This window comes from Haliotis asinina, chromosome 5, assembly GCF_037392515.1.
Source record: "Haliotis asinina isolate JCU_RB_2024 chromosome 5, JCU_Hal_asi_v2, whole genome shotgun sequence".
NCBI lineage: Eukaryota > Metazoa > Mollusca > Gastropoda > Lepetellida > Haliotidae > Haliotis > Haliotis asinina.
Window position 1 is genome coordinate 55,530,442 of NC_090284.1, and position 26,675 is coordinate 55,557,116.

At 38.9% G+C, this 26,675-nt stretch overlaps 3 protein-coding genes across 4 annotated transcripts in view; all 3 read right to left on the bottom strand.

Annotated features, from left to right (window-relative positions):
* The window catches only part of LOC137283764 (uncharacterized), a 36,157-nt gene extending 19,048 nt beyond the window's left edge, over positions 1–17,109 (bottom strand). Inside the window, exon 1 of one of the 2 annotated variants that reach the window (XM_067815438.1) lies at positions 16,987–17,109. The gene's annotated coding sequence lies outside the window, so the exon portion shown is untranslated. Of the gene's footprint in view, positions 1–8,791; positions 8,868–16,986 lie in introns of those variants that run through there. The other variant, XM_067815439.1, reaches the window with a different exon arrangement.
* LOC137284854 (D-beta-hydroxybutyrate dehydrogenase, mitochondrial-like) overlaps positions 1–26,675 on the bottom strand; it is a 183,285-nt gene that overhangs the window by 46,262 nt on the left and 110,348 nt on the right. The gene's annotated exons all lie outside the window — the stretch shown is intronic.
* Positions 21,571–26,336, bottom strand: LOC137283915 (glycoprotein-N-acetylgalactosamine 3-beta-galactosyltransferase 1-B-like). The gene is made up of 3 exons (XM_067815589.1): positions 26,084–26,336; positions 22,510–23,168; positions 21,571–21,756 (listed from the first exon to the last, which is right to left on the bottom strand). Exons 1-3 carry the CDS (start codon positions 26,334–26,336, stop codon positions 21,571–21,573), a joined length of 1,098 nt encoding a protein of 365 aa, XP_067671690.1.

The window sequence follows — 26,675 nt, forward strand, 5'->3', positions numbered from 1 at the left end:
TTTTAGGACTAAATGCATAATTTTGGCAAATATATGTATGCTCTATATCACTGTATCTCGTAAGAGGCTACTAACGGGATCGGGTGGTCAAACTCGGTGACTTGGTTGACATATCATGGGTTCCCAATTGTGCAGATCGATGCTCATGTTGTTGATCACTGAATTGTCTGGTCCAGACTCGATTATTTACAGACCGTCGCCATATAGCTGGAATATTGCTGAGTGCGGTGTAAAACTAAACTCACTCACTCACTCACTCACTCACTCACTCTATGTCACTGTATGTGATTTACAAGAATAAAACTCTGTTCTGTTGTAGGGAAAAAGGCACCAAACACATTTCATGAGAATGGGCAACCACACTGTCTCACAGTAACTTGATTAAACCGGGATTTCTTAAAAACACAATCATCAGAACAATGTTATTTCAACACTTTTGGTGGTAGCTTGTTTCAATTAAAGCAAAGTTTGAAACAGGTTAGACTCCATGACCTTTGGCATCTAATCATTAAAGTGGTTTGACACCAAGCCTTCCACTTTCAATAGTTAATCGATGATAGAAATAGCACTGAAGCATGAACTATTTGTGTCCTTATGTACACACACACTGTTGAATGAACAGCTTACCAGCTTTAAAAGCCACATTATGTCAACTGTTCAAGCAATATATACAAGCTGTGTCACGAACAGGCAGCCACTCTCTACTTTAGTGTCAGGACATCATTCTTCAGATATTGCTGCACATTTCTTTTTATTTTGATAATATCTGACAACAAAATGGCCTCCTGCACACACAATAAACACAACTGATGCTGTTTTCTGGTGCAGACACAAAACTAATATGTACACTCGCATTGCTGAAATAGCCCAAAACCTGATAATGTTCCAGTCAGTTGGTTTCCCCCACACAAGGCTAAACAAGCACCAGTTGTGTGCATCACGCTGTGTTGTACAGCTATTTGTGTGTGCAAGAACAAGAAACTGATATGCTCTGAAAACACAACCTTGTCGCAGCACTTCTTAATGACAGGAAATTTCTGTGTGAACAAATGTTCCCACCTGAACTAATATAGATTGAGTTGTCTTCCAAATTAAGATGTGTGTTGACAATTTTCATGCTGCTGCTTGATGCTTTGTATAATGAGATCTGGTTTAACTGTTTACTATGAATACATGATATTTAAATGACTTACTGACATTTCACAGGGTGAATTAGCACTGTATGTGCCATGCCCACCATACACTATTTCAACTAAATCTTATTTCAACTCACAAATTTTGTGGAATATATTTGGTCACTGAGAGAAGGCATCAGCAATACTATCAGGCTGTCAAAGACTTTCTTACAACATCATTCTTACAATCTGAAACCATTACCATTGATACAACAGACACTGTAAGATATAACACATTTGAGGATACAATCCACTTTTTTCTTTACGAGTCATAAATTTGTTAATATCAGAAAGACTGTGTACTTCTACATGCATGGGTATGATCTGGCGTCAATGTTTTATGGCCAGAGTTCAGTCAGCAGTTCCACAAACACAGAAATCCTTCAATAAGTTATTTATTATCTATGATATCAGGATATCTATATTGCACACATATCCATTCAACTAGTTCTTACTCTATATGACAACAAACAGTATGGATTTGGCACCACCTGGTCATATAACAACGGATTTGTGGGTTCTTGTAAGTGCACAGGGTTGTGCACTGTATACTAGGGGTTGTGACAACACAGGAAAGACTCGGCGTACAATCTTGACTTCAAAGTTTTTATGCCCGGTCACCAGTGGACTTGAACCCAACACCTCAACCTCTCAGAATCATTGGCCTGACACTTTACGACTTTATCGTCAAAGCAAATGATATGAGTAATTATAAAAAATTCACATAGAGGTGATAATCATACTTTTCTTCTTAGAGGTGATAATAATACTTTTCCTCAGACACCACAGACTAACTACTGACTTCATATATTCCGTTTGTGCAATGGTGTATTTTGTTTAGCACTATCTCGAAAAATGTTTACAAGTACTAACCAGCTCTGTCAACTTTACCTGGAGAGGTATTTAAACAAGCAAGCTTTGCATTTTTACCAATCCAAATTTCTTTGAAATAAAAATATGTTTAAACCATACAACACATATGGGACCAAACATTTGATATTGAGAGACAGGAGGCAAAAGTGAAGGAGCAAGTATACACTTCAAAACGTTGTGTTATTCACAACAAACAAAGATTTGGACAGTTTCTTCATGAATTCTTTTCAAACATTATCTGAAACAATATGTTTTTCTCATTTATACTTCAGCAAGTTGCAATCCATTTACAAGTTCTCAGTTTTTTCACCTGTTGGATAGGTGATCAGAAGGAAAGTCACAGGGGAAAAGTCACGGATGAAAAGCCACAAGAACTATTATTAGGTGTTTAATTATAACAATAAATCATAAATTCTTTGGTAAAATCACAGAGTAGCAATCATGAAACCAGTTACTAATCACAGTCAACTTATAAATCAAAATTCTTTGTTAAAATCACAAAATCACAGATGAATCAAATAGAAAGTTCCATCCAACCCCAACAGAGTTACCATTACAATTCAACAGCGGTGGATCCATTGAAAATGATGTCATTATTCATGGCAAGCTAGGACTGTAACAAGGCTTGCCAGCTGATGGAAACAACATGCTGTCTACTGTTGAATAAACATCACTAAATACTCATGCTCTGATACACTTTTACACTTGTGGGTGTCAGTAGCCTCATCAACACAGCCTCATCAACTCAACCTTCCTCACAGAGCATCTAGCCATACACATACAAGTTTAGTTTTATGCTGTTTTTAGCAATATTCCAGCAATATCACAGCAGGAGGCACCAGAAGCCAACACACAGCTACAGTATCACTGAGTATACACCTATCTTTCACATTCATATATATGTACATATATTTTTTATCAATAATCAACAATCTTGTTACCCAGGCTTTAACACAGTTCATAACAGTTCCAACAAACCTGGAGGGGATAGGGAGGCATATTGGTAAGTGTGTTCCCTACTCGCTCTGAAGACCCGGGGTCAGTTTCCCACATGGTTACAATACGGGAAGCCCATTTCTGGTGTCCCCGCTATGATACTGCTGGAGTATTGCTAAAAGCAGCATAAAAGTAAACCAACTCACTCACCTAATAAACCTGGTGATACAATACACAATGTTGTTTTTCTTTCTTTGTATTTTCCTAGTTTTCTGTTCCTTTTACTCACATAATTGAATGTTCTCATTCTGGCTGCAACAAAATAAAATCAAACAAAATATATACCAACCAAATCGGAAAGAGTTATCGTACCCCATATTCTTACTTCAGATTAACATACGTAACACTGTACTATATATACTGTACTTAATTTGGGGGTTTTTAGTTATTTTTGTGACTCCTCTTGTAACTGTTGTGTTAGGCCTTGTTTATAATTCGAGCATATATCAGTTCATACACATTATTTGGGATGAGGGAATGCTATGAACTCTTGCCACCAAATCATCCGGCAGTTCAGTTTAACAGGACATGCGTGATATCATGAAAATTACTTTTCTTACAACTATATTGCACCAGCTGACACAACATTCATGACCTAATTGTTACATAATTTATTTCAAAACAATTAAAAAACACACACTGTTCATCTGTCTTTCCTCACAAGCCTCCACTTAATTACCTTCTTCTACATGTATAATCTCACGTAACAATATCTGACACACCTTCTTCCACCTTCAATAAACACAAAGCTAATTGTCTCAACACCTGGTCAGTTGTAATTAACCATGGCACTCCTGGCAATCAGCAATTAATTAGCACTTGTGTATATCTGTCATGCTGTGAATATACCTTCCTTTGTTGCTAACTGATTTTATAACTGTGGTACCAGCAATCAACAAGTTAATTGTATTTAACAATAACACCTTACACCTAGTAATAGCTCTCTTGAAAATCTACATTATTTCCCATCACCTTACGTGTTAACTGAATTCATGGTTTTGCTGCACACTGATTTTTAAAAGGTATGTCATACTTGGATAATACTGCAAAATCATCAATCAAAGGGACCCAGACTTAAATAAAGTAATATATAGATGCAGCTTTAGTATGGTATGTCTCATGTATTACATTTAACACATATTAGTCTGTGAATGTCAAATATAACATACATTTTCTTAAATGTGGATATATTTACTGCAACATTTGTATCAGTAAAACACAGTTAATGTCTAAATTTCCCTCTAACTAAAATGATGGGTTGGTTTATTGTTTTATGCCACGCTTAGCAATATTCCAGCTATTTGCGGGCAGTCTGTAAATAATGAAGCCATGACAACACAAGCCAGTGATCGACAGCATGAGCATTGAAATACACAACTGGGATACCAGGACCTGTCAAACAAATCAGCAGCCAGACCACCTGATCCTGTTAGTTGCCTCTTACGACAAACACTGGGTTACTGACTTGTATTATCATGGGCTCTAAGTAAAACGAAACAGAGAACAGATGAATAAACCAGAAATAGCAACAGCTGTCTGTCATTGATTCCATATCAGCAATGTGGGTAGGCTTTAACACTTTTTATTACCATATCATTTCCCCATCAGCTCTATCAGCTAAACGTGAAGCAGGTGTTGGAGGGTTATCACTCTATTCACAATATTCACCAACATGAACATGGTGCTGACTAACTTAGATCAACAACAAAGAGAGTTTGGAAAAGTTTACAAACCATGAACAGCAGTGCTGTAATGATACATCGTACTATCGATGGATTACAATTGTTGAGTCTTTGAAAGCAAGTAGTCAGTGGTAGAAATGAAAAGCTACTGATGCATTGATAGTATCTATAATTTAGTAATTGATGTCCTTTGATGAATTCACTGCGCAAAATACAGGAAGTACCAGATTCCTTCATTTTGATTTAGAGTTATCTTCCCATTATCTCTTAAACAAACATGTCATGCTGCTCAAGAGTTTGAAATTGTTAATAACAATAGTTTTTATTTTGACTGTTTACTTGACTGACTTCAATAAAACAATTCAAGGGGAAAACACTACTTCAATAGCTGGTCCCAATAGACTATCACTATTACAAAAGTTGTTTCCCCATCAGCGGTGACCCCTAATATACAGTTCATGCTTTGGGATCCTCTCTTTACAACAAATTCAAAGTCTCATACTTCCATGACTATATTCTTGCCATGCCCTCAGTACCACCACCCAAATACCAAGACACTTGACAGATCAATAAAACAGAACAGGACAGTTGACTGTGTCAACACCTGAACTAACAGCCCTCATTCAGACGTGTCACAAAAACAACACGCTTAACGCTTGAACTATTTGCCATACACCTTGATCTCACTGTCCACACATTCCAAACTATATGCATGAACACCTCGAAACTGAAGCAATTAAATTGGGAGTAGTTCTTCATGGACTTTACATGGGTCATTTTATTGTTTCACTCACAGGAATCATGGTTTGTGCGACAGACTAACAAAGAGAAAATATGAATTAGTTGGGCTTAATGTTGCTTATCCATAGGGACAAAGAAACAATTCTTATACCTTTAAGCAATCACAAATCTTGAATTTGAACAGTCACCTGAAGGTTTTCACAAGGTTTACGTGGCGATGGGGTAGCCTCGTGATTAAAGCATTTGCTTGTCATGTTCGATTCCCCTCATGGATAGAAGGCACTAAGGTAATTTCTGGTGTGCCCCACTGTGACATTGTTGGAAATTACTGTTAAAAGGGTTCATGTCCTAGAAGGCTAAAATCATGATGCTTCACAGTTCAATGAGTGTAACCTTCAAAGTACTTCCAACACAATATTAATGTTATGGCTGAATGAACATGGCGCGTCTCACTCGGAGGTTCTCATAAATTACACAGGATATAGGATTGTACTTAATTTTAATTAATAGGACGTAAATCACATTTCTGTCTGTCTTTAAAACAATTTGAGAAGTTCAGACACAGTGCCACCTTGATGATCTTGTGGTGGTCTCATTTGGTAGAGTCCTTTTGGCATAAACTTGCATCTACTGAGACGATCAAACTATCTCATGTTTTATAAGAATATATTACTAGTCATGACTATGAACAACATTATACGGCATACCCTTGGTTACGCTACATAAAACAATTACTTGACAACATCGATTTATCTGAAATATATATAAATCCCTCAGCATTTTCTGTTTAGTTGATGAAGAATTCAATAATCTTTTTTATATGACTTAATTCTAACAGAAAATCATTCATCCCCTAAAAATATTACAAATGGGCCAATTTATCAACACTCAACTAGTGGAAGTTGCGGTGGCTGAGCGGGCTAGGCAGCTGACATGTGCTGACGATTAGGTGCCTAACTCTGAGGGTGCAGGTTCGAATCCCGACATATGACATATGTAACACTTAACAAGGTCATGTCGCCAGTCAATTTTAAGCTTAGCATATGTTTATCACCATTTACCTCTCAGTTGAAAAAAATTTATGCGTAAATAACGCATCATCATGGCGCATGTATATATATTTATGCATATTTGTTAATATTGTATATTCTTTGCTCTTGTACCACCGATGATGATTTATGAAAATAGAGAAGTTAAAGTAGAAAGTTCAAAAGAAGCAAAGATTATAACTATGTTTTGAAAAGAATTCTCTCTACTCCAAACATGGATTATGCTTCCCGGTACCTTATCGTTAGCTTTGGCAGTACTTTCCTAATTAGCTCTCCTAGGAAAACAATACATTTTAGCCTTCCCGGGACATCTGAAAAATATATTTTAACCTTCCCCGTACGACACCGTTAAAAGTGGTGTAAACCGAAACTCATTCATGCGCAAACTTTAAAGGGAGGCAACTCTTCACACAATCAGTCCAAATGATAAGAATCGATACACTGAATGTTGTTTTGTTCTGCTATTGTCAATTTTATCCAATTTTGCAAAGCATGAATCAGGTATATAACATTTGCTGATGGCATCGCAGATAATCAATACTAGTTGTTATTCCAAGCGACATTTGGTCAGTCAGACACACACTGTAGCCATCTGATCATGTATCCAGGAGACTCACAGTACCCCGGAATTGACATGCAAAGCATCGATCAGAAGGCTGCAATTTTCACCAAAATTCTGTCAGGGTTTTCATTTTCAGAAACACCAAGAACAGATCTGCATGTTCACATATAAGTGGGTATTGATTAATCATAAAAATGAAAATAATTACTGCTGTCACATTATTGTATCATAAATAACCAGATCCTTGAAACCATAATCACTCTAATGTACACAGTCAATAGTCCACACCCAACATTACAGAGCTGGGTTGACCTCATCTGTCTAACAATCCCTCAATCACAATATTTTCCTATCCATTCAACCCTTTCTCTGATGTAAAAAGGTCTGAAATGATTGAATTCTAGATCTTGAGAAGATCAAGATTTCCACACGACTGGGGCAACAATTCAAAGGATTATTTCACTATCAAAATTATAAATATCAACAGACTAAACATGACAGGCTTGAGCACAAGTGACTTGTTTATTTACAGGAAATCAGGATTTGCTAGAATATGATCAGTTGTATGCCATTGTTAGCAATATTTGAACAATAACACAGCAAGGAACACCAGAAATGGACTTCACACCCAGTACCCATGTAGACTCTTGAACCCTTAAACCACTAGGCTAACCCTAACCACCTCCCACATTATGGATAACTGACCTCAAACAACAAACATGATTAAGTTAAATTTGTAGATATCTACATCAACACAAACACAGATTATGGACTCGCCCAACAGTACATTATAAGCATAATCTTGATTTATTAAATTGACACATTTCATAACATTCAGTATGGGTCATATTTCCAGTTTACACCAATTCAAAGGAGCAAGTTTCATTACCTGAGAATGTAACTGTGGTCATTCAATATTAGGGACAAGTGTCCTTATTTACAGTAGGAGGTCAATCATAGGTTATCTATTACCTATCTTTCGCACATATGACAGCACCTTGTGAGTTGACTTCTTGATCATCTATGTAGGTCAGAGGGTTTGACAACAGTCAGCAAATTTTCAGCACATTTTCATCAAATTTTCATCAAATTTTCATCAAATTTTCAGCAAATTTTCATCATTATCCCCTGCTTCAAATGAAGAATGAAAATGAAAACATCCTTGCCATAACCCAAATAATGAAACGTAATTTTTTAAAAATTCAAATGAAATAGTTACAAATTTCAAGGGATCCCAGTACTTTCAGACATGTCTATGTAATATATTCAACATGGCAAGTTTAATATTAAAAGGAAGTATAAAAGTACTGGCATATACATCTATCAACACTGACTGCTATACACAGAAATAGTCAGCCTTGCACAAAGCTTGTTTTGTGCATGTTCCAGTTTTTAACTCCAAACCAAGCCACTGCAGTAAATCTACTTTATTTCTAATTCTTGTCAGAATAAATGCTATGGAAGCCAAAATAAGCTGATGAAAGTCATTTACTGTGTTAAATGTTCCACAATTCAACCCTTGGAGTCATCCATGCCCTAGATACAAATCCTCTCCTTAATCATGACCAGACAGAACCACAGCCGATGCTTCTCAAACTGAATAAAATCCTCTTACCTTTCTCAATGCTCATCCCAATCTCACACAAAGATACACCAATCTCTCTGCCTGAATCAGCTTTCACCACATCCACAAAACAGTGATACAAGTCCTACCTTTATCTCCGACTGTGATAACAGCAATGTGCACTGCTGTGAACAATCATTCCACAATGTAGCTGCACCTCACACCATCAGAATCCACCAGGTACCAACCAACACAAGTTCAACTTTCAAACCCTACACAAAGCAAGGCCGCAAACACAGACAGGCTACTAAGCCCTAAATGTTAGCAAGTCTTCCCATTATCTCATAAGACATGGGCTCAACATCTGGGCAGGTCTTGACTGTGTGAAGTTAGTTCAAGAACTGACAGCTGTGCGCTCCTGTAACTCTATCCATTACTTCAGCATCTCTATCAATGAGCTTGCCTACATGACCCTTGTTGCATACAGACATGGGCTGGTGTTGTACCTCATGGGAGGCTGTATACACATTCACCCACCCCCCCACCCCATCCCCCCACTTCAAGGTGTCCCCACTCTGTTAACTAGAACTCTTCACTGGAGACTATGAGATGGCATAAGATAGAAGATTCTCTCAAGCTTATAATAACACATATCATCACTTCAGCCTGTTCAAGCTTTCTTTGTCTCAACATCAAACTCTCTCAATACTACTACTGCTGCAGCTGCTACTGCTGCAGCTGCTGCTGCTGCTGCTGCTACTACTACTACTACTGCTGCTGCTGCTGTTGCCACTACTGCGTGCAGATCCCAGGTGACTAACATGATTGGGTGATCAGGGCCTGGATTTTCAAAGCTCTCTTAGCGGTAAGATAGTCATAAGCTAATGTTAATGTATGGCACTTCAGACCTATGTCCTCATCATGTGTTTTTTTTGCTGTTTTTTCAAATATAATTATTCATTTCAGTCAGGTATATAAACACAGGGAGATCACATTTCCATATTAAAGCAGTTTCCAAACTATGAAAAAATTACATAAACAGAGTCTGGTTATGCACAGCTAAACTTTTCACACAGTTGTAGGATACGTGTATTTAAGAAAGCTGACATGGAGGGAAAAATCAGCAAAAAATAATGTAAATTCACCGTCATTTATGTGTTAACTTTGTACTGGTTTGTGAAAGTAGCTAACTTTAGAATATATTCTTAATTACATCACACATCACATTGTTTTGTTGTTTCTTGGTTTCTCATCAAATATTATGAATTTTTATGGATTGATTCTCTATTAACTTTTTACTTTCAACTTGGGAGTTAACACATATCACTTGCAAACAATTACAACACATACAAGAGAACAATAGATGAGACACATAATATGAGTAGGTTTCCACACACAGTAGATAAAATTATCTTCAGCACTTAAGTGATGAGTGAGGTTGGTAAAAGAACAATAGCAAAACAACTTCCTTATATGATAAAACCTAAATTTCCCTGCTCAACAGAACTCTATGTTTACTCTTTTGGCTTTGCAACTGAGAGGCCCTGACATGTTTTCCCAAGGAGCTGATTCCGAAACCAATCTGAATTCCCAGTTGCCAACATGTAAAGAGATTAACACTTTTTTGCTCAACAGAGACATAAGTCATTTTAAGCAATTTGCAGCATAAAGGTTACATTTATCCAGACGATGGAGTTTCATGGTTTATCAGATAGGAATAACTGCAACATTTCAGCACATTCTCAGTCTGAATGAAACATTTTTTCCTGTAATCTCAAGAAAATATGTAACAACTGTTATGGACTTTCAACATTTGAAAATGAATAGGATCACAACTGTATTTTATATAGTGATAGTTAGAGGTGTGACAACATACAAAATTTATGATACGATATGATTCGATGAAGTGTTCTTGATATGCTATTTTTAGTTATAGTTTTTAAATGTATATTTTTACATCATCAACCGTCAATTTCTAGTGAAAATTAACAACAATACAACTTTCAGCAATGTGCAGCAATATCACTGTAGGGAACAACAAAAATGGGCTTCACACGATGTACCGATAACAGGAACCGAACCTAGGTTTTCTGTGTGACTACAGAATGCTTTCACAACTAGGATACCCAGAATAAACAGAAATCTTCAGTTACACAAAAACTGTACAAAATCAAGCAAATGCTAAGCTTTATCAAATATTTGTCTGTACATTTATCACAAGGAGTAAAAGGCAAATATTGATGAAAAATGTATGGATCACCATATGGGCCACAGATAATTAATGATGACACCAGGTGTTGCAGCAGTTGTTCCACCCTACTAGTCACACCTGCCGTTAAAATAATGTTTCATAAAGTGTTTGTAAGCCAGATAGACAGACTCCTGTATATAGAACACCATCATGTAAATAAACTAAACTACAGAATCTCTGTCCTTAACTCACCCTTTGACATATTTATTCATGATATTTATATTTTAGACTTTTGTCTTGAGACAGCTTTGGGATCTCTCAACTACATCAGATCAGCCCAGGGCATGACCTGTGGAGAGCTTCAGTAACCTATGCTTGTCAGGGATCAGGTGGTCAGCCTCGGTAACACTGTAGACATGTCATCATATCCCAACTGCATCCGAACATGCAGCAGTCTTAACTAACTACATCACATCATACAGACCGGGTAAGATCCACGATATGACTGGGCTTCATCAATTTCACAACTTACATAGATCGATGCTCATGATGTTGTTCACTAGATGTCTGGTCCTGACTTGATTATTTACTGAGTGCCGTCATATACCTAAGTGTGTCGTTAAACAGTAACCATAGACAAATATGGAAAAATATTTACATACAGTTAACAAATATTGAGTACAGGATTGATGTGCATAAGTGTCTGATTCACATCTATGAAAGAAATATTAGACAGTTGTGTCTGTGCTGATAAAAATACACCAAATACTACCCCACTCTGATGATCAAGGGAGAGCCAGTTATCTACATTTAAGGTCTATGATTTATCATCAAGTTGCCTTGTGGCTGACTAGTCCTTGTATTGATTAACATTACTAATGCCAAGTGCAAGACAGAGACCAACAAGCACCAAATAAAACCTTTTTTTGACAATCGAACCATCAACCTTCCGCTCTCAGGGCAGACACTCTAACAAGTACAGCACGGAGGCGACCTCTACCTTTAATTCAAAACAAAGCATATGTATTTATAGAATAAACTACTTTTGTTTTTTGAAAAGAATATAATGTTTCATCAGTCATTTCATAAATCTGAAGCCTTACTTACTTTGCGACACGCTTTATTTCATATCTGGGGCTTTGTGAAATATATCAACACAGAAACAACAAGGCTTTGGTTGCTAGGAAAATATCACCAACAGCAACGTGGCCAAGGTTTCACACACAGCCAACACCTAGAATAACAATCCAACAAAACCTTTTGATCCTGCTCTATACTGAGCACGAACTCATAATGATAGTGTAAGTAATAAGGAAACATATTTATGTCAACAAGAAGATGTATTGCCTGTTTATAACAGAAACCTGAACTACTGATAGGGGAAGGAAAGCTACAAGGAAAACACTTGTTTCAGGATGATTTCAGATGACAAATGTTTCATATACTATATAAAATGAAGCACAAGCAGTGGTATGGCAGGATGTTAGGAAGCTGACTGTGCTCCAGGGTATCTCAGTTTAAAGCTGACAACTAATGCCCTTGGGTAATACATCACAAGCAATCATAATTAGCACAATTATTACTACCAGTACTTGCTTACATTACAAGCATAGCAGGCAAAGGTTCAGGAAACTCAGGCCATTTTGTGCTGAGCCTTAAACTAAAATACTCATGTTTCAGAAAACCTGAAAGGGGCCAAGTGGGTTAGATGGCTAAATTTGTGTGTTGGCATTCTGAAAGTGTGGACACAAATCCTGGACTGGATTTAACACAAACAGTTCCAAAACCTGTGCTCTACTGACAAAGGGTGATCGCAAACATACATATGATATATCTGACCACTCAAAATGGCACTGAATATTCATCTATTTACTGCTGTAGGTATTTTTACGTTTCAATCCAAAGTGAGTCAGCATAGTTTTTCAGTGCTTTTATCAATATTCCCACAATCAATATTCCCACAACAGGGTGACACCAGAAATGGGCTTCACTGAATGTACCCATGTGAGGAATCAAACCTGGGTCTTTGGTGTGACAAGTGAATGCTTTAACTGGTAGGCTACCCAACTGCCCGAGTCATTTTAGAAAGCAAGCTAATATCAATATTTCAGCAAGATCACGACTGGGCTACACCAGAAATGGGCTTCACACATTGTTTCCATGTGGAGAATTGAACCCAAGTAGTTGGCTTGACAAATGAATAATGTTTAACCACTAGGCTACCCCACCGTCCATCCCAAGGTGAAATCTTTGCAGTAATTCCCACACAACATCATCTCCTGCGGATCAGCTGACTGAGGGAGATCTTTATATAATGATACTGTGGCCAAGCATAACTAGGAACACAAATGGAGGACGATGAGTCACAGCACCCAGGTAACTGTGTGAAATAGGACACAGTTCAAACATGTCATATATCACTTCACCTGCTCAAAACTAATTGCAAGCACAAACAAATATCAGGGTTTTTTCACTTTGTACCTTCAAGTAAGCTGCACTCTGAATGTATCAACGAGAAAAATCACAAAAACTATCAAATGTGTAATGTTCACTGGCCACTCTTGCCAGCCATCATGCTTTATACTGTCACATCTTGTAAAATCCCTTATGGATCAGTTTACACTAATATTAACAAGTCTCAGCAAGGATTGGGAAAAGCAGGGGCAATGTACATTTTGCACATTAGAATAAAAAATGGCCCATTAAAATTTTGAAGTTTACTATTGATACATGGCAGTGGCCCATGCTAATTTCAGAAAAAGGCTATTAGTCCTGAAAATGGCCAATTGTTAAAGTTCTCTTACCCGATCCCTGCTCTGAAAATATATTTTATACATATATATTTTATGTGGAAACTTATAACTCCATTTACATTGAAACTGAGAGCTAGAAAGGTGATTCTGAGGCAGCTACCCTTGCTTCAATTTAGGATTATAATAAAAGGATTCAGTAGAAAGGAACATGATATAGTTCAGGGACTGTGAGACAGACTAAGACTTGTAAGCTTGACATGAGTGAGTGGGGTTTCATGACGCTTTAGGCACTATTCCATTGCAATATCATGGCAGGCAACCCAGAAATGGGCTTAACACATTGTACCCATATGAAGAATCAAACCAGGTCTTCGGAGAGATGAGCAAATGCTTAAACCACGAGGCTACCCAACCATCCCCGCACCCACTGGGTGAGTGAGTGAGTTTAGATTTACACCGCTTTTAGCAATATTCCACAACAATATCACGGTCTGGAAACTTCACACATTGTACCCATGTGGGGAATCGAACCCGGGGCTTCGGCGTTATGAGCGAACGCCTTAACCACCAGGCTACCCCACTGGACCTGTAGTTAGTCATGCGATATGTATGGCACATGAATGTCAATAGCAGCAATAAATTATTCGCTATAACTGTAAGTAGAAAACAACGAATGCATGCAGTTATTTATTTCTGACTATGTCTCAAATCTTATTTCTATTTGTGGACCAGATTTGATTTACAATACCATGATATATTTAGCTGTGTGGTAGTGAGCGTGATTTCTCCCATCCATGTGTTTGAAAAATTGAAAAGGTTCTGTCACAGGCATCTCTGTTGTACTCATGATACAGAGACAGAAAAAATCACTTGAAGCATTTACTTGAAGCGTCTTATAAAAGATAAGCCTGTCACACATCAAAAAATAACTTCACTTTTTGATTAAATGTTTGAAATTTTACCAGAAACTATTCCAAAACCTTATCATTTTAGCTGATTTTTCTCCTATATATAAAACATACATACCTCTCCAGGGCTCGATTTAGTGGTTTGATACTTGCACTGGTGCATCCTAGTTATTAGTCTAACTTGTATAAGGTGTAAGTCTGTTTTTGAGAGGGTAAACTTCTGAATAAATATCTCAATAATTTAGCATGTGTCTTTCATTGCAACAAAAGCAGTGCAACTGGAATTTGACTATGCAAATTGGATTTTATTTCAGGAGGTTCCATCTGGTGCAAGTAGGTTTACATTTTTAAATCGAGCCCTGCTCTCATAAACTAACATAACACTTTTGTCCATTAAATTATTTTTACATATGAAAGTCCATCCTCCATATCTCCAGGGTATACATTCCGATATACATCTCCACTATACCCTGGATGCATCTATGACTAAGCCTGATAAATTTATTACCTCCCTTTCCTGACACACAACACACATTCTCTTTTTAAATTATTCAACCGATTAAACTTGGCAAAGCAAGCCATGAAGAGGTTCTCTGAAAAAGGCAGAAGGAGTTCTTACCTATATCTGTTTTTAATACCCGGACCTATCAATGTGTCTGTATGATTTCTCCTAAATCTGAGTCGCACTGTGAAAAAGCCTTTGTAGTTGCAACCACTATCGTTATTGACACTAGCAAGTTCAGTTGTAACGGCGGCTTAGCTGATTGGCTGATTGTGAGGATGCGAGCCAGTAAAGGGAGGTAACAAATTTTTCAGACCAAGCCGTAGATGCATCCAGGGTATAGTGGAGACTTATCAGAACGTATACCCTGGAGATATCAAAGATGATGAAAGTCTTGCTAAGTCACCATCTGAGATCAACCAATCAGCATTCCAAACAAAAATTTTCCCATACTATCAATCAATTTTCCATTTGCAAAATATAACATATAATATATTGATATAAAATAACACCTTATATGACTTGCTGATTGTAAAAGAATGGCATTTATGACATTTCTACCCATTTACTTGAGTTTCTTTCCATCAGAATTTGTTATAACTAGACAAACTTGAGAAATGTTGAATACTTTAATAAGGTTAAGTTTAGACTGTCTCGCAGTCACTGAACCACATTGTTTTCCCTACTGCCTAGCACTCTCTGCAATGCTATAGCCATAAATGAAGCAAGTCTAGATTTCCTTAGGTTATCCCATGTAACTGTGGCTCCCTTTCAGGTTAAATGTGTTTATCTGTGACTATCAAAATCAGATATATATTCAGAGACTAAGCATTAGTCTGGGATTAGTTAAGCTGCTGTTTTTAGCTGCTAGGTGTCAGCGGTAAAGTTGTAGTAAAGAATGCCTTGGGAGGCAAATATCAAAACTATCTACCAGGACAAAATTAAAATATTGAGATGAAATAAGAATGCAAAATGGAGTAGAATTTGGTATTTATTAATGAGCTGAATATGAGTGAAAGAGTGAGTGAGTTTTGTTTTACACCACACTCAGCAACATTCCAGAAACATGGCATGGGTCTACAAATAATCAAGTTTGGACCAGACAATCCAGAGATCAACAACACAAACATCGATCTTCGCAATTATGAACTGATGTCATGTGTCAACCAAGTCAGCGAGTCTGACCACCCAATTCTGTTAGCCACCTCTTACAACACGCATAGTCACTGAGTTGAATATGAACAATACTTTTCTACCAGTGTAACTATGAAGGAAAGTGTATAGTAGGTACCCGAGTCATAAATTGTAGAGCAGTGATGCAGCAAGCAGTGTGTTCCCTTCTTTACCAGGTAGTGATTACAAAATTTGTGATTTTTACAAATGTTGTCAGTAATTATTGTGAAAATGGTAATCCAACAAACATTTTGCCATAGTTGAAAATGATGTCATATAGCTGGAATACTGTTGAGTGCGGTGTTGAACAACAAACAAACCATGGCCACTGTGAGAGCTAAATTCCCTTTGTTGTACAGACCCCTATTATTGAACATTAACAGGTAGATGTTCTTGTGACATCATCTAGGTATGGAGGTCCCTGTCCCAACTCTCTCCTCTCATCATGATCATACAGTAAGAAAATTTGTCAGTGTCATGATCAGCTGATCTTGTATATGTTGAAAATATTTAGCTGAATGAAATAGAAGTGTGGCATGGTGAGCTAAACAAGGCGACGTCCAACAACATGAAACATCTCTACATATTTCTTAGTAATACAACGTTAGGGAAATAGTCGTGAAACGTTCATGGAGTATGCAATCGTAATTCTTGAAAGCATCACTCGTAAGAGGCCCATTCAAACTATCATCCCATTTTCCACCCAAGACGCATTGCTACCAAACATGATACATAAGTAACGAATGTTGTACAGTGTTGTCGACTGTTCCACATGTTACCACGAAGCACTACTTTCGGACACAGTGTTGTAACTTACGTCAGATCGTGTCACTGTTGAGTGGGGATCGGCGAAATGGGTGACACCTTAAACAAACGCCCGAAAGGTGAAGTAGAAGAACCACGGTCACGTTGACACTACCGGATCCTCAATCAGCGCCCTCTCGCCTTTGTGCAGAGTCCAACAAGAGTTATGTGCCCTTCCTTCGAAGTTCACCATCACTCATCAAAGATACAAGTTAGGCTTGCTTGGAGCATCAGCGACCATAGATTTATTATGTGGCCTGTTGGAGAACCACAAGGGTTGTTTTACTGTTCTAATATCGATATATTTTATTTACTGGTACCTTAGACTGGAAACTCTAATATCGTCCTTACAAAACTACTGATCATGTGCAGTCAAGTGAGTTACATCTCTTAAGTGTTGGTACAAACGATAACCCAGGTTGTTCTTATGGAAATGGTTGTGAAAATTCTTATCTTTATCAATTTTGAGTGACTAACTGTGAATAGTGATCCACGTCATCATGATTCGATGCCACACAAACATCTACGCCGGCGAGTCTAGCCATCCAATCCTGTATAGGCGTCTGTCGAGGTCGGAATTGGTTGGTTTCTACCGAATTTGTACAGTAATACTGGCTGAGGAGACGTGTACTCCACTGAGTAGTAGTAGTAGTAGTAGTAGTAGTAGTAGTAGTAGTAGTAGTTGTTGTTGTTGTTGTTGTTGTTGTTTCTGTGTTTGTATGTTATTTATATATGTGACCCGTGAAGATCCCGAAGAATAGGCTTTCAGCAACCCATGCTTGCCACTAAAGGCGACTGTGCTTGTCGTAAGAGGCGACTAACGGGATCGAGTGTTCAGGCTCGCTGACTTGGTTGACACGTCATCGGTTCCCAGTTTCGCAGATCGATGCTCATGTTGTTGATCACTGGATCGTCTGGTCCAGACTTGATTAATTACAGACCGCCGCCATATAGCTGTAATATTGCTGAGTGCGGCGTAAAACTAAACTCACACTATTTATATATGTCACGGTAGTCTGTGAATAATTGAATCTATGCCAGACAGTCCAGTGATTAACATTATGAGCATCGATCGACAGATTTGAGATACGACGCCAAGCACATCAGTCAAGTTTCCAGCCGAACGTGGCCATTTTAAGTAACATAATTTTGACTTGGCCGCGTCCCGATCATCCATTTGTCCACTATAAGAATTAGTGTCTGCAAAGACAGTGTGACTGAATCTGCAACTTATGGATACGTGCCAAACGTCCCAGCTGTATTTCCGAGAGCATAAAATAAACTGTGTTCCTCCCTCGTCACGTTTTTTTCTATAACAAAATGAAGAACGAGAAACATTTATTTTTTATGCAGCTTTATGACTGTATGTTGTTTTTCCAAGGTTTAGTTGTAGTAGAAGAAGGAGGAGGGCAGAGAGACAGCAGTGGTAAGAAGAAAAATTTGGAGGGAGTTCGAATGGCGTTATGTGATGCGTTACGTCCCATTAGCTGATCGACATAATGAACAAAGCGCACATAAAATATGTGCGCCCATTCATGCCTCGCAGGTTCGACTCGAAACGATTCAGCGACAAAAAGCTACTAAGATGATTTACTATACATGGAACAGAAATGTCCTCTCACTATGTGACTTACGGAAGGGACGAGGAGCACTTTCATTTCACTGTTACATAAATTATAAGACCGTTTCGTCACACACGTATACGACAACGGGCCTGTAAATAATCGAGGCGGCCCCAAACAAATACTTTATTGACACGATACTGTCCAACTGGGACCCCACACATCCGCCAGTTTGCTACATTTCATTAGGGACTGTGGGGTAGCCTAGTGGTAAAACCATCTGTTCGTCACGCCGAAGCCTGGAATGCATGAGGCCAGTGATACTAGTAATAGGAGTTCCCACGGATCCATCGGCAACGACCAACACAGGTTGTTGGGGACCAGTTTTATCCCTGAAACCACACTGATCCACCCAATCGCGGGTAACGACCAACACAGGTTAATTGATGGGGACCAGTAATATCCATGAAAGCTTCACGGATCCATCGATCTACGGCTAACGCCCAACACAGGGTGTTGGGGAACAGTCCTTTCCCAGAAACCACACTGATCCATCCAATTAAGACTAACGACCAAGACAGGTTGTTAGGGGCCACTCCTATCCCTGAAACCACTCTGATCAATCCAACTACGGCTAACGCCCAACACAGGTTGTTGAGGACCAGTCCTTTTCCTGAAACCACACTGATCCATCCAATTAAGGCTAGCGACCAACACAGGTTGTTAGGGGCCACTCATATCCCTGAAACCACTCTGATCAATCCAACTACGGCTAACGCACAACACAGGTTGTTGGGGACCACCCAACACAGGTAGTTGGGGACCAGTCCTTTTCCTGAAACCACACTGATCCATCCAGTTAAGGCTAACGACCAACACAGGTTGTTGGGGACCAGTCCTTTTCCTGAAACCACACTGATCCATCCAATTAAGGCTAGCGACCAACACAGGTTGTTAGGGGCCATTCATATCCCTGAAACCACTCTGATCAATCCAACTACGGCTAACGCACAACACAGGTTGTTGGGGACCACCCAACACAGGTAGTTGGGGACCAGTCCTTTTCCTGAAACCACACTGATCCATCCAGTTAAGGCTAGCGACCAACACAGGTTGTTGGGGACCAGTCCTTTTCCTGAAACCACACTGATCCATCCAATTAAGGCTAGCGACCAACACAGGTTGTTAGGGGCCATTCATATCCCTGAAACCACTCTGATCAATCCAACTACGGCTAACGCACAACACAGGTTGTTGGGGACCACCCAACACAGGTAGTTGGGGACCAGTCCTTTTCCTGAAACCACACTGATCCATCCAGTTAAGGCTAACGACCAACGCAGGTTGTTGGGGACCAGTTTTCGGTGTAAATACTATCACCGTTATATAATTCGGTCTCCGGCGTGTCGGGCGAACGCTTTAACCACTCGGCTTCCCCACCGTCCAGTAACCAAATAACATTCGATACCATATAATACGATGAAAATACACAACTCTTTGTTAAAACCGAATATATCCAAGTCCTCTTACGACAAAGCAAAATTATCACTTGGGCTTTGTTGGAGGTGAGTGGGGGCATCCGCCCTTCACTTTGATTCAATATCATTATAGGAAGATGAGCCATATGATCGAAATCACAGAGGTTCGTATCGCTGTTTGGCCAATACCTTTAAATTGACATTCTAGACGTTTGCAATTATATATAATACATATATTTCAAATTTGAAGGAAATTTGTGAAGAAATAGAGAATTATGAAAATTAGTGCGATATTAAACAACAAACAAACACAGAAAAAATACTTTAGTCCTTATTCATGTTATAACAGGAACGGCCAAGGGGAGAACCGATTAAGAGTGTAAACAATAAAAGTTGCCATATAATTATACTCTTCAAAAAAGTAGGGAATAATGAACTTTCAATTTGGATTGAAACGTTAACAAACGTTTCAAGGACAGACATCTTATGAACGCGCCACTGTTTCCCTTTATTACCACCCCTATGCAGGTGCACAACGCAGTAGCCCAATACACGTGCATGGGTTGACATTCTTGATTTTGACGTTTTTTTAAACAGGTCGAGAGATCACTTAGAACATTAATTTTGACACTCATCTTCCATCACACATTTGTTAGTGTTTGTTTCTAGTCGTTGGTTTTAATATGAAAATCGTAAACATGCAAATTACATGCCAATCATCATCAAAAGCGACTACATTCCAAATAACTATCGTTGTAAGGAAGTGCAAATGGTGATGCACTCTCAAAACATTCAGTAATATTATATCAACATTGACTGACTCCGACAAATCTCCCAAATATTTTTAATCGTAAATAAAAAAATGAAGATCCCTACTTTTTTAAAGAGTATATATACAGAAATAAAGTGGAAACTTCACTTTTAATTTCTAAAAAGTGAATGGGAGATGGGACGTGAAATGTGCATGTGCACGATTTTCATTTCAAACACAACACAAATGCATAGAAACAAACACTAACAACTGTGTGATGCAAGACGATTGTCAAAATTAATGGTATACAGTGATTTATCGACCTTCTTGATAACCATCAAAGTCAAGAATGACACCCCATGCTCGTGTATGAAACTTTGGAATTGTGCACGTGCATCCCCTGCACTGTGGTTAGGAGTGGTGATAAAGAGAACAGGTGGTGCGTTCTTAAGATGTCTGTCAATATTGAAATGATACTAATGAATGTCCACTTGCAATTCCTTATGACCATAGCTGTTCGTACAGAAAACAAATGTCCTTTACTCGTTTTTCAACGCCCATACTATCAATCCAAATTGAAAGTTCATGTTCCCCTATTCTTTTAGAAGAGAATATATTGCTGTGGCAGGACTGACGACTATTCTACTTGTATTCCAGCATGATTACCCAAACGAGATAAATCCAACACTGTAGAAACATAACACAGTTTAAAAACTATATTTTAAGTGGCTTGTTCTGTGACACGAATAACACCGAGCAGGTGATGTAACTTGGCTATCATACAAGTCATCAGCTGAATGACGTTCTCAAGGTCGCTTTGCAGGTCGATGGATAGAACGTCTTGGTTTCACATTCACATGTCTGTTGATCTCCCGAGTACCGGACACATTGCCATACGGCCGTAAGTGGTAGACGTAAAACTCTAAAAAGTACATCTTCTGTGGGGAAACGTAGTGGAAGGAGATGGCGTAGTCGGAGACGCTGTCTGCCCCCTGAAACATATGTTTACGTTATGCTGGCGATGCTACTGCGATGTCGATATTCACTTTGTAAATAGGACTTAAGAACTGTCTTACTTCCGAGTATTTGATGGTTCTTTCTCTTTATACATTGATGTCATATCTGATGTTCAAGAATTGAGTTGATATACGACTACAGTGGGCTTGTGGATATACAAGAGCGATCGAAATGGTTCATATATCAGTGGTCTAAGTCATAATTTGTTATCACTCCTAGGACCAATGTTTAGCACAACAAATTCACATTAATGTGAATGAATGAGATTAGTTTTACGCCGCACTCACCAATATTCCAGATATATGGCGGCGGCCTGTAAGTGATCAAGTCTGGACCAGACAATCAAGTGATCAGCTGCATGAACATCGATCTGCTCAACTGGGAACCGATGACTTGTGTCAACCATGTGAGCGAGCCTGACCACCCGATTCCGTCAGTCGCTCATACCACACGCATGAGTGAGTGAAGAAACTAAATATTAGCTGATGGAAGTGTTGTTTTGTCCTTTAATGACCAGAAATGGTTTGTTTGAAATTTCAGGTTTAAACCACGGTGTGTGTCAGGGCAGCGTTTCAAAAAGGCTGGATGTGTCATTGCGAGATTGCTTCATTTAAGGCTTTACCACTGCAGAGAAGGCTTGGCAGTAAGGGAAACTACAAAGGTTTTGTCAAGATTTTATGATATACGATAATGCTTTCCTGTGAGAAAGAGTATTTTGTTTGTCGTACCTTCTTAGCACCATTTGCATCGTATTTGTAATACCATTCTGGGAAGCGTCCCAACACGTGTGTCTCGGGATCAAAACAGTGGAATCTGCTCCTCCCGAGGGCGTCTGTTGTGTTGACTGTCCTCACCCCCAGGTTCTCCATACATCTGCCGAACTGGACATCTTCTGAACCACCGTCAGGAAGGCATAGTTTGGGATCCTTTCCCTTCTCCCCATATCGTCTCAATGCCTCTTTACTCAACACATAACCCCCTCCTCCACTGTAGTACCCTTGCTTGACGTTTTTCTTAAAATGATGACCAAAAAATACTGGATCGGATTTGTTTTGGGACGTCAGAAAGTACCGGAGATTTTCTAAAATAACATAGGTATCATCGTCAGCTTTCATGAACCACTCGGCATCATCAAAATGGTTTTTATAGATGTAACGGAAAGCCTGCATTGTTTTGGCCGTCAGATGTTTCCGGCCTTCCGTCACGTTTAATCCGATTGTAGGAAACTTTGGGTCTGTCACAGAGCTCATGAAGAGGACTTTATTGCAGCGTCTAGCCCACGTGTCACGAACTACACGTGCTTTGACATTCAGGTTCTGTGGTGACGTCATAATCCAACAGAGTACCCTCTCCTTTTGATACAGAGGTGTGGATAAGGCATCACTGTCTGAATAGAGAAGGAATCAGTAACTGAAAGATTGTACGGCGCTTTGCAACTACGAGTGAAACGAATGACAGGGAAGTTGTGACGTTTGAATGGAGTGGAGTGGGTGAACGAAGAGTGTTATGCCTCACGTAGCGATTTTATGGCAAAGTTATCATGGTGAGAGTAGAAATCGGCATTGTGAGATTTGAGGACACGAAGGTTTTTGCATTCGTTGGTTTCACATTAATTTCAGACTCGCTGTGCGCATGCGCAGAGCGTGTAAAAATATCTACTGCTCAATTCCGCTTTGGACGTACGTTTACCGATAGTGTAAACACACGCTAAAGAAAACGAAAAATCAAACCAAATACATAGTTTTATGTCTATTACAACTTATTTTTATACCTGTATGTACAAAAGACCGCTAGTAAAGAAATAAATAGCTTGATTTATGTCAATAAGTTCTTGTATAAACACATCTCGCCACCACCGTTCTTCCCGCACATCCCTTTCTCACAACTATCAAAACACACATTTCTGATGCAGCTGCAACCAAAATAGCACATCAGTACCTGAAAAGCATATGTAAATTGATATATTTAGTCAGCTATGAACAGTTGTCACTCGTAAATAATTATTATTTAATCACTTTGTTTTGAGTGTATTTATACTATCGGTATGCGCACGTCCAAAGCGGAATTGACAGTAGATATTTTTACACGCTCTGCGCATGCGCACAGTGAGTCTGAAATTAATGTGAAACCAATGAATGGAGGGTGAACATGGAAGTTAAACATAAGTCGTCGTCAGAAATCAAAGACAAAAGGGGTCACCACATTTCGAATGAACCAAGTGTCACTAGTGCTGTAATGATAGCGATGCACCGAACTATCCATAGATTATAATTGTTGAGTCCCCGATTGCAATTAATCGATAGTAGAGGCGAACAACTTTTGATGCATCGATAGTTAAGTAATTGACTTCCTTTGATTCTGCTGTCCCTCGTTACGATATTGCTGGAATATTGCTGAAAGCGGCCTGAAACCCAAACTCACTCAGTCACTTCCTTTGACAAATGTCAAAATACAGTCCTTCACTTTCATTTCCGCTCATCATACGAGGGTTGGCTGAAAAGTTCTCAGTCTGAGTGGTTTTTCCCCACCAGGTAGAGACAGGTGTTTGCCACCAATGAGGACAATCATTTAGTGAATCATAGACACAAGAACTACAAACGTACTAATAGTTTTATCTCAACTACAGCTCTTTTGGTAAAACTACCCTCTGAAATCATCAGAAATGGACAAAACTGAATACAGGGCAGTCATCAAGTACTTGCAAAAGAATGGAATGTCCCCAACACAGATACATGCTGACATGGTCTCCACTCTAGGGGATGATGCTCCTTCATTTTCCACAGTAAAGAAGTGGGCTGCAGAATTTAAGCGTGGCAGACAAAGCCTTGATGATGACCCACGCTCAGGAAGGCCTTCAACAGCAACCACTCCAGAAAACATCACGCGAGTGCTCGATATGTTGATGGATGATCGACGATTGACTACTCGACATATTGCTAGTGTAGTGGGCATCTCTCATGAGAGGGTTGAGCATATTATCACCAACGAATTAGGAATGACTAAAGTTTCTGCAAGATGGGTACCAAAGCTCTTGACAGCAGAACAGAAACGTGTCAGGTTCCAGACGTCCCTTGACAATTTGCGTCGTTTTGAAGCAGATCCCGATGATTTTGTGGCACGATTTGTAACCATGGATGAGACCTGGATACATCACTTTCAACCAGAAACAAAACTACAGTCAAAACAGTGGAAGCATCCTGATTCACCAGCTCCGAAGAAAGCCAAGTCTGTTCCTTCAGCTGGAAAGGTGATGGCATCAGTCTTTTGGGATTCCAGGGGTATTCTGCTCATTGATTATCTTGAAAAAGGTCAAACTATCAACGGCAGATACTATGCTGATCTACTGAACCAGTTGCGAGAAGCAATCAAAGCCAAACGACGAGGGATGATCGCTAAAGGTGTCCTCTTCCACCAAGACAATGCGCCTGTTCACAAATCGGTGGTGGCTATGTCAACAATCCGCGATTGTGGCTTTGAACTCATTGACCATCCTCCTTATTCACCTGATTTGGCTCCTTCTGACTTCCACCTGTTCCCCAAAATGAAAAAGGAACTCGCCGGTCGCCATTTTGCAAGTAATGATGACGTCATTTCCGCTGTGACTGATTTTTTTAGGGTAGCTGAAGAAGATTTCTTCCTGACAGGGATTCGGGCCTTGCAGCATCGCTGGCAAAAGTGCGTGAACTTGGAAAGGGACTATGTAGAAAAATAAATTACAAACGTGGACTTTGTAACTTTTTTTCACAGTGAGGCTTAGAACATTTCAGCCAACCCTCGTACCTCTTACACTCTATAAACTACACATATGTATTATTTATTTGGGACATGACGTCACGATGAGACAATTCAAAGAGACAAAACTGTTCCCAAAGTGTATTTGAATATTTCCGTTAAATGAGAGATCTGCATTGTCATGAAGATCAATCAGTGTTCTATTTTCAAAATAATGTATAAAGGTTTCTTACAGTTGTTTGTGTCATTTAATAACATACAGTGGACTTTGAAGGAGTGATGAAACACATTCTCACACCCTTGGCCACATCGAGATTATATATATATGTATATATATATATATTTCTTTATAGATCATAAATCGGTTTACTCGTGAAATATCTTATAAAGTGCATTTAACGTCATTCCATTTTAATAATATAAATATGAATCTGTCTTTTACGTAGATTTACATAATATTTAAATTATGCGCTCCCTGATTTAGCTTAAAGTCGGTTCACAGAGGTGTGCAACAAACCCACACACCTATACTCTGTTTTTTAAAAGACTGCCGTGTCAACTAAAACTAACCTTCATGAAGATGCAAATCCTCAAAGCTGATATTTCCAGACAAGTATTGTCCCAGAGACTTCTGGAATTCTTCGCGGGAGTCCTTCGATTCATTCAGCACCCCCAGTGAAAACACATTTCGTGAAGTTAAACTAGTCACAATTGACGCAAAGCGGTATTGTTGGGTATAGAAGTACCCAAACAATACAGCAGCCAAAGTAAAGCCAGCTGTTAAAACAGCAAATAATTTGGCAACATAACGGAACATAACCATTGCACAAGTTGTGATGCTGGGAGAGTGTCTATCTTCCAGACAGCCTGTAGATCTGTGATAGGTTGATCCTTGGTTGCCCAGGAATCGGTATCGTCTTTCAACTCCAAGCAGAAAGCAATCGAAGTAAAATACGATCGTAGAAACAGACTGAAATACAACAAGCGATTTCTCAAACGTGATGCACGATACACTGGAAACAGTTACTTTGTTGAAACAATTTTTTCAAATGCACGTATTCCTAAAATGAAATAAGTGAGTGAGGTAATATTTAACGTCACACTGGCCACACCGTCAAGAAAACAACTGATCACAAATGAAATACAATGTTCAGCGGTGTTA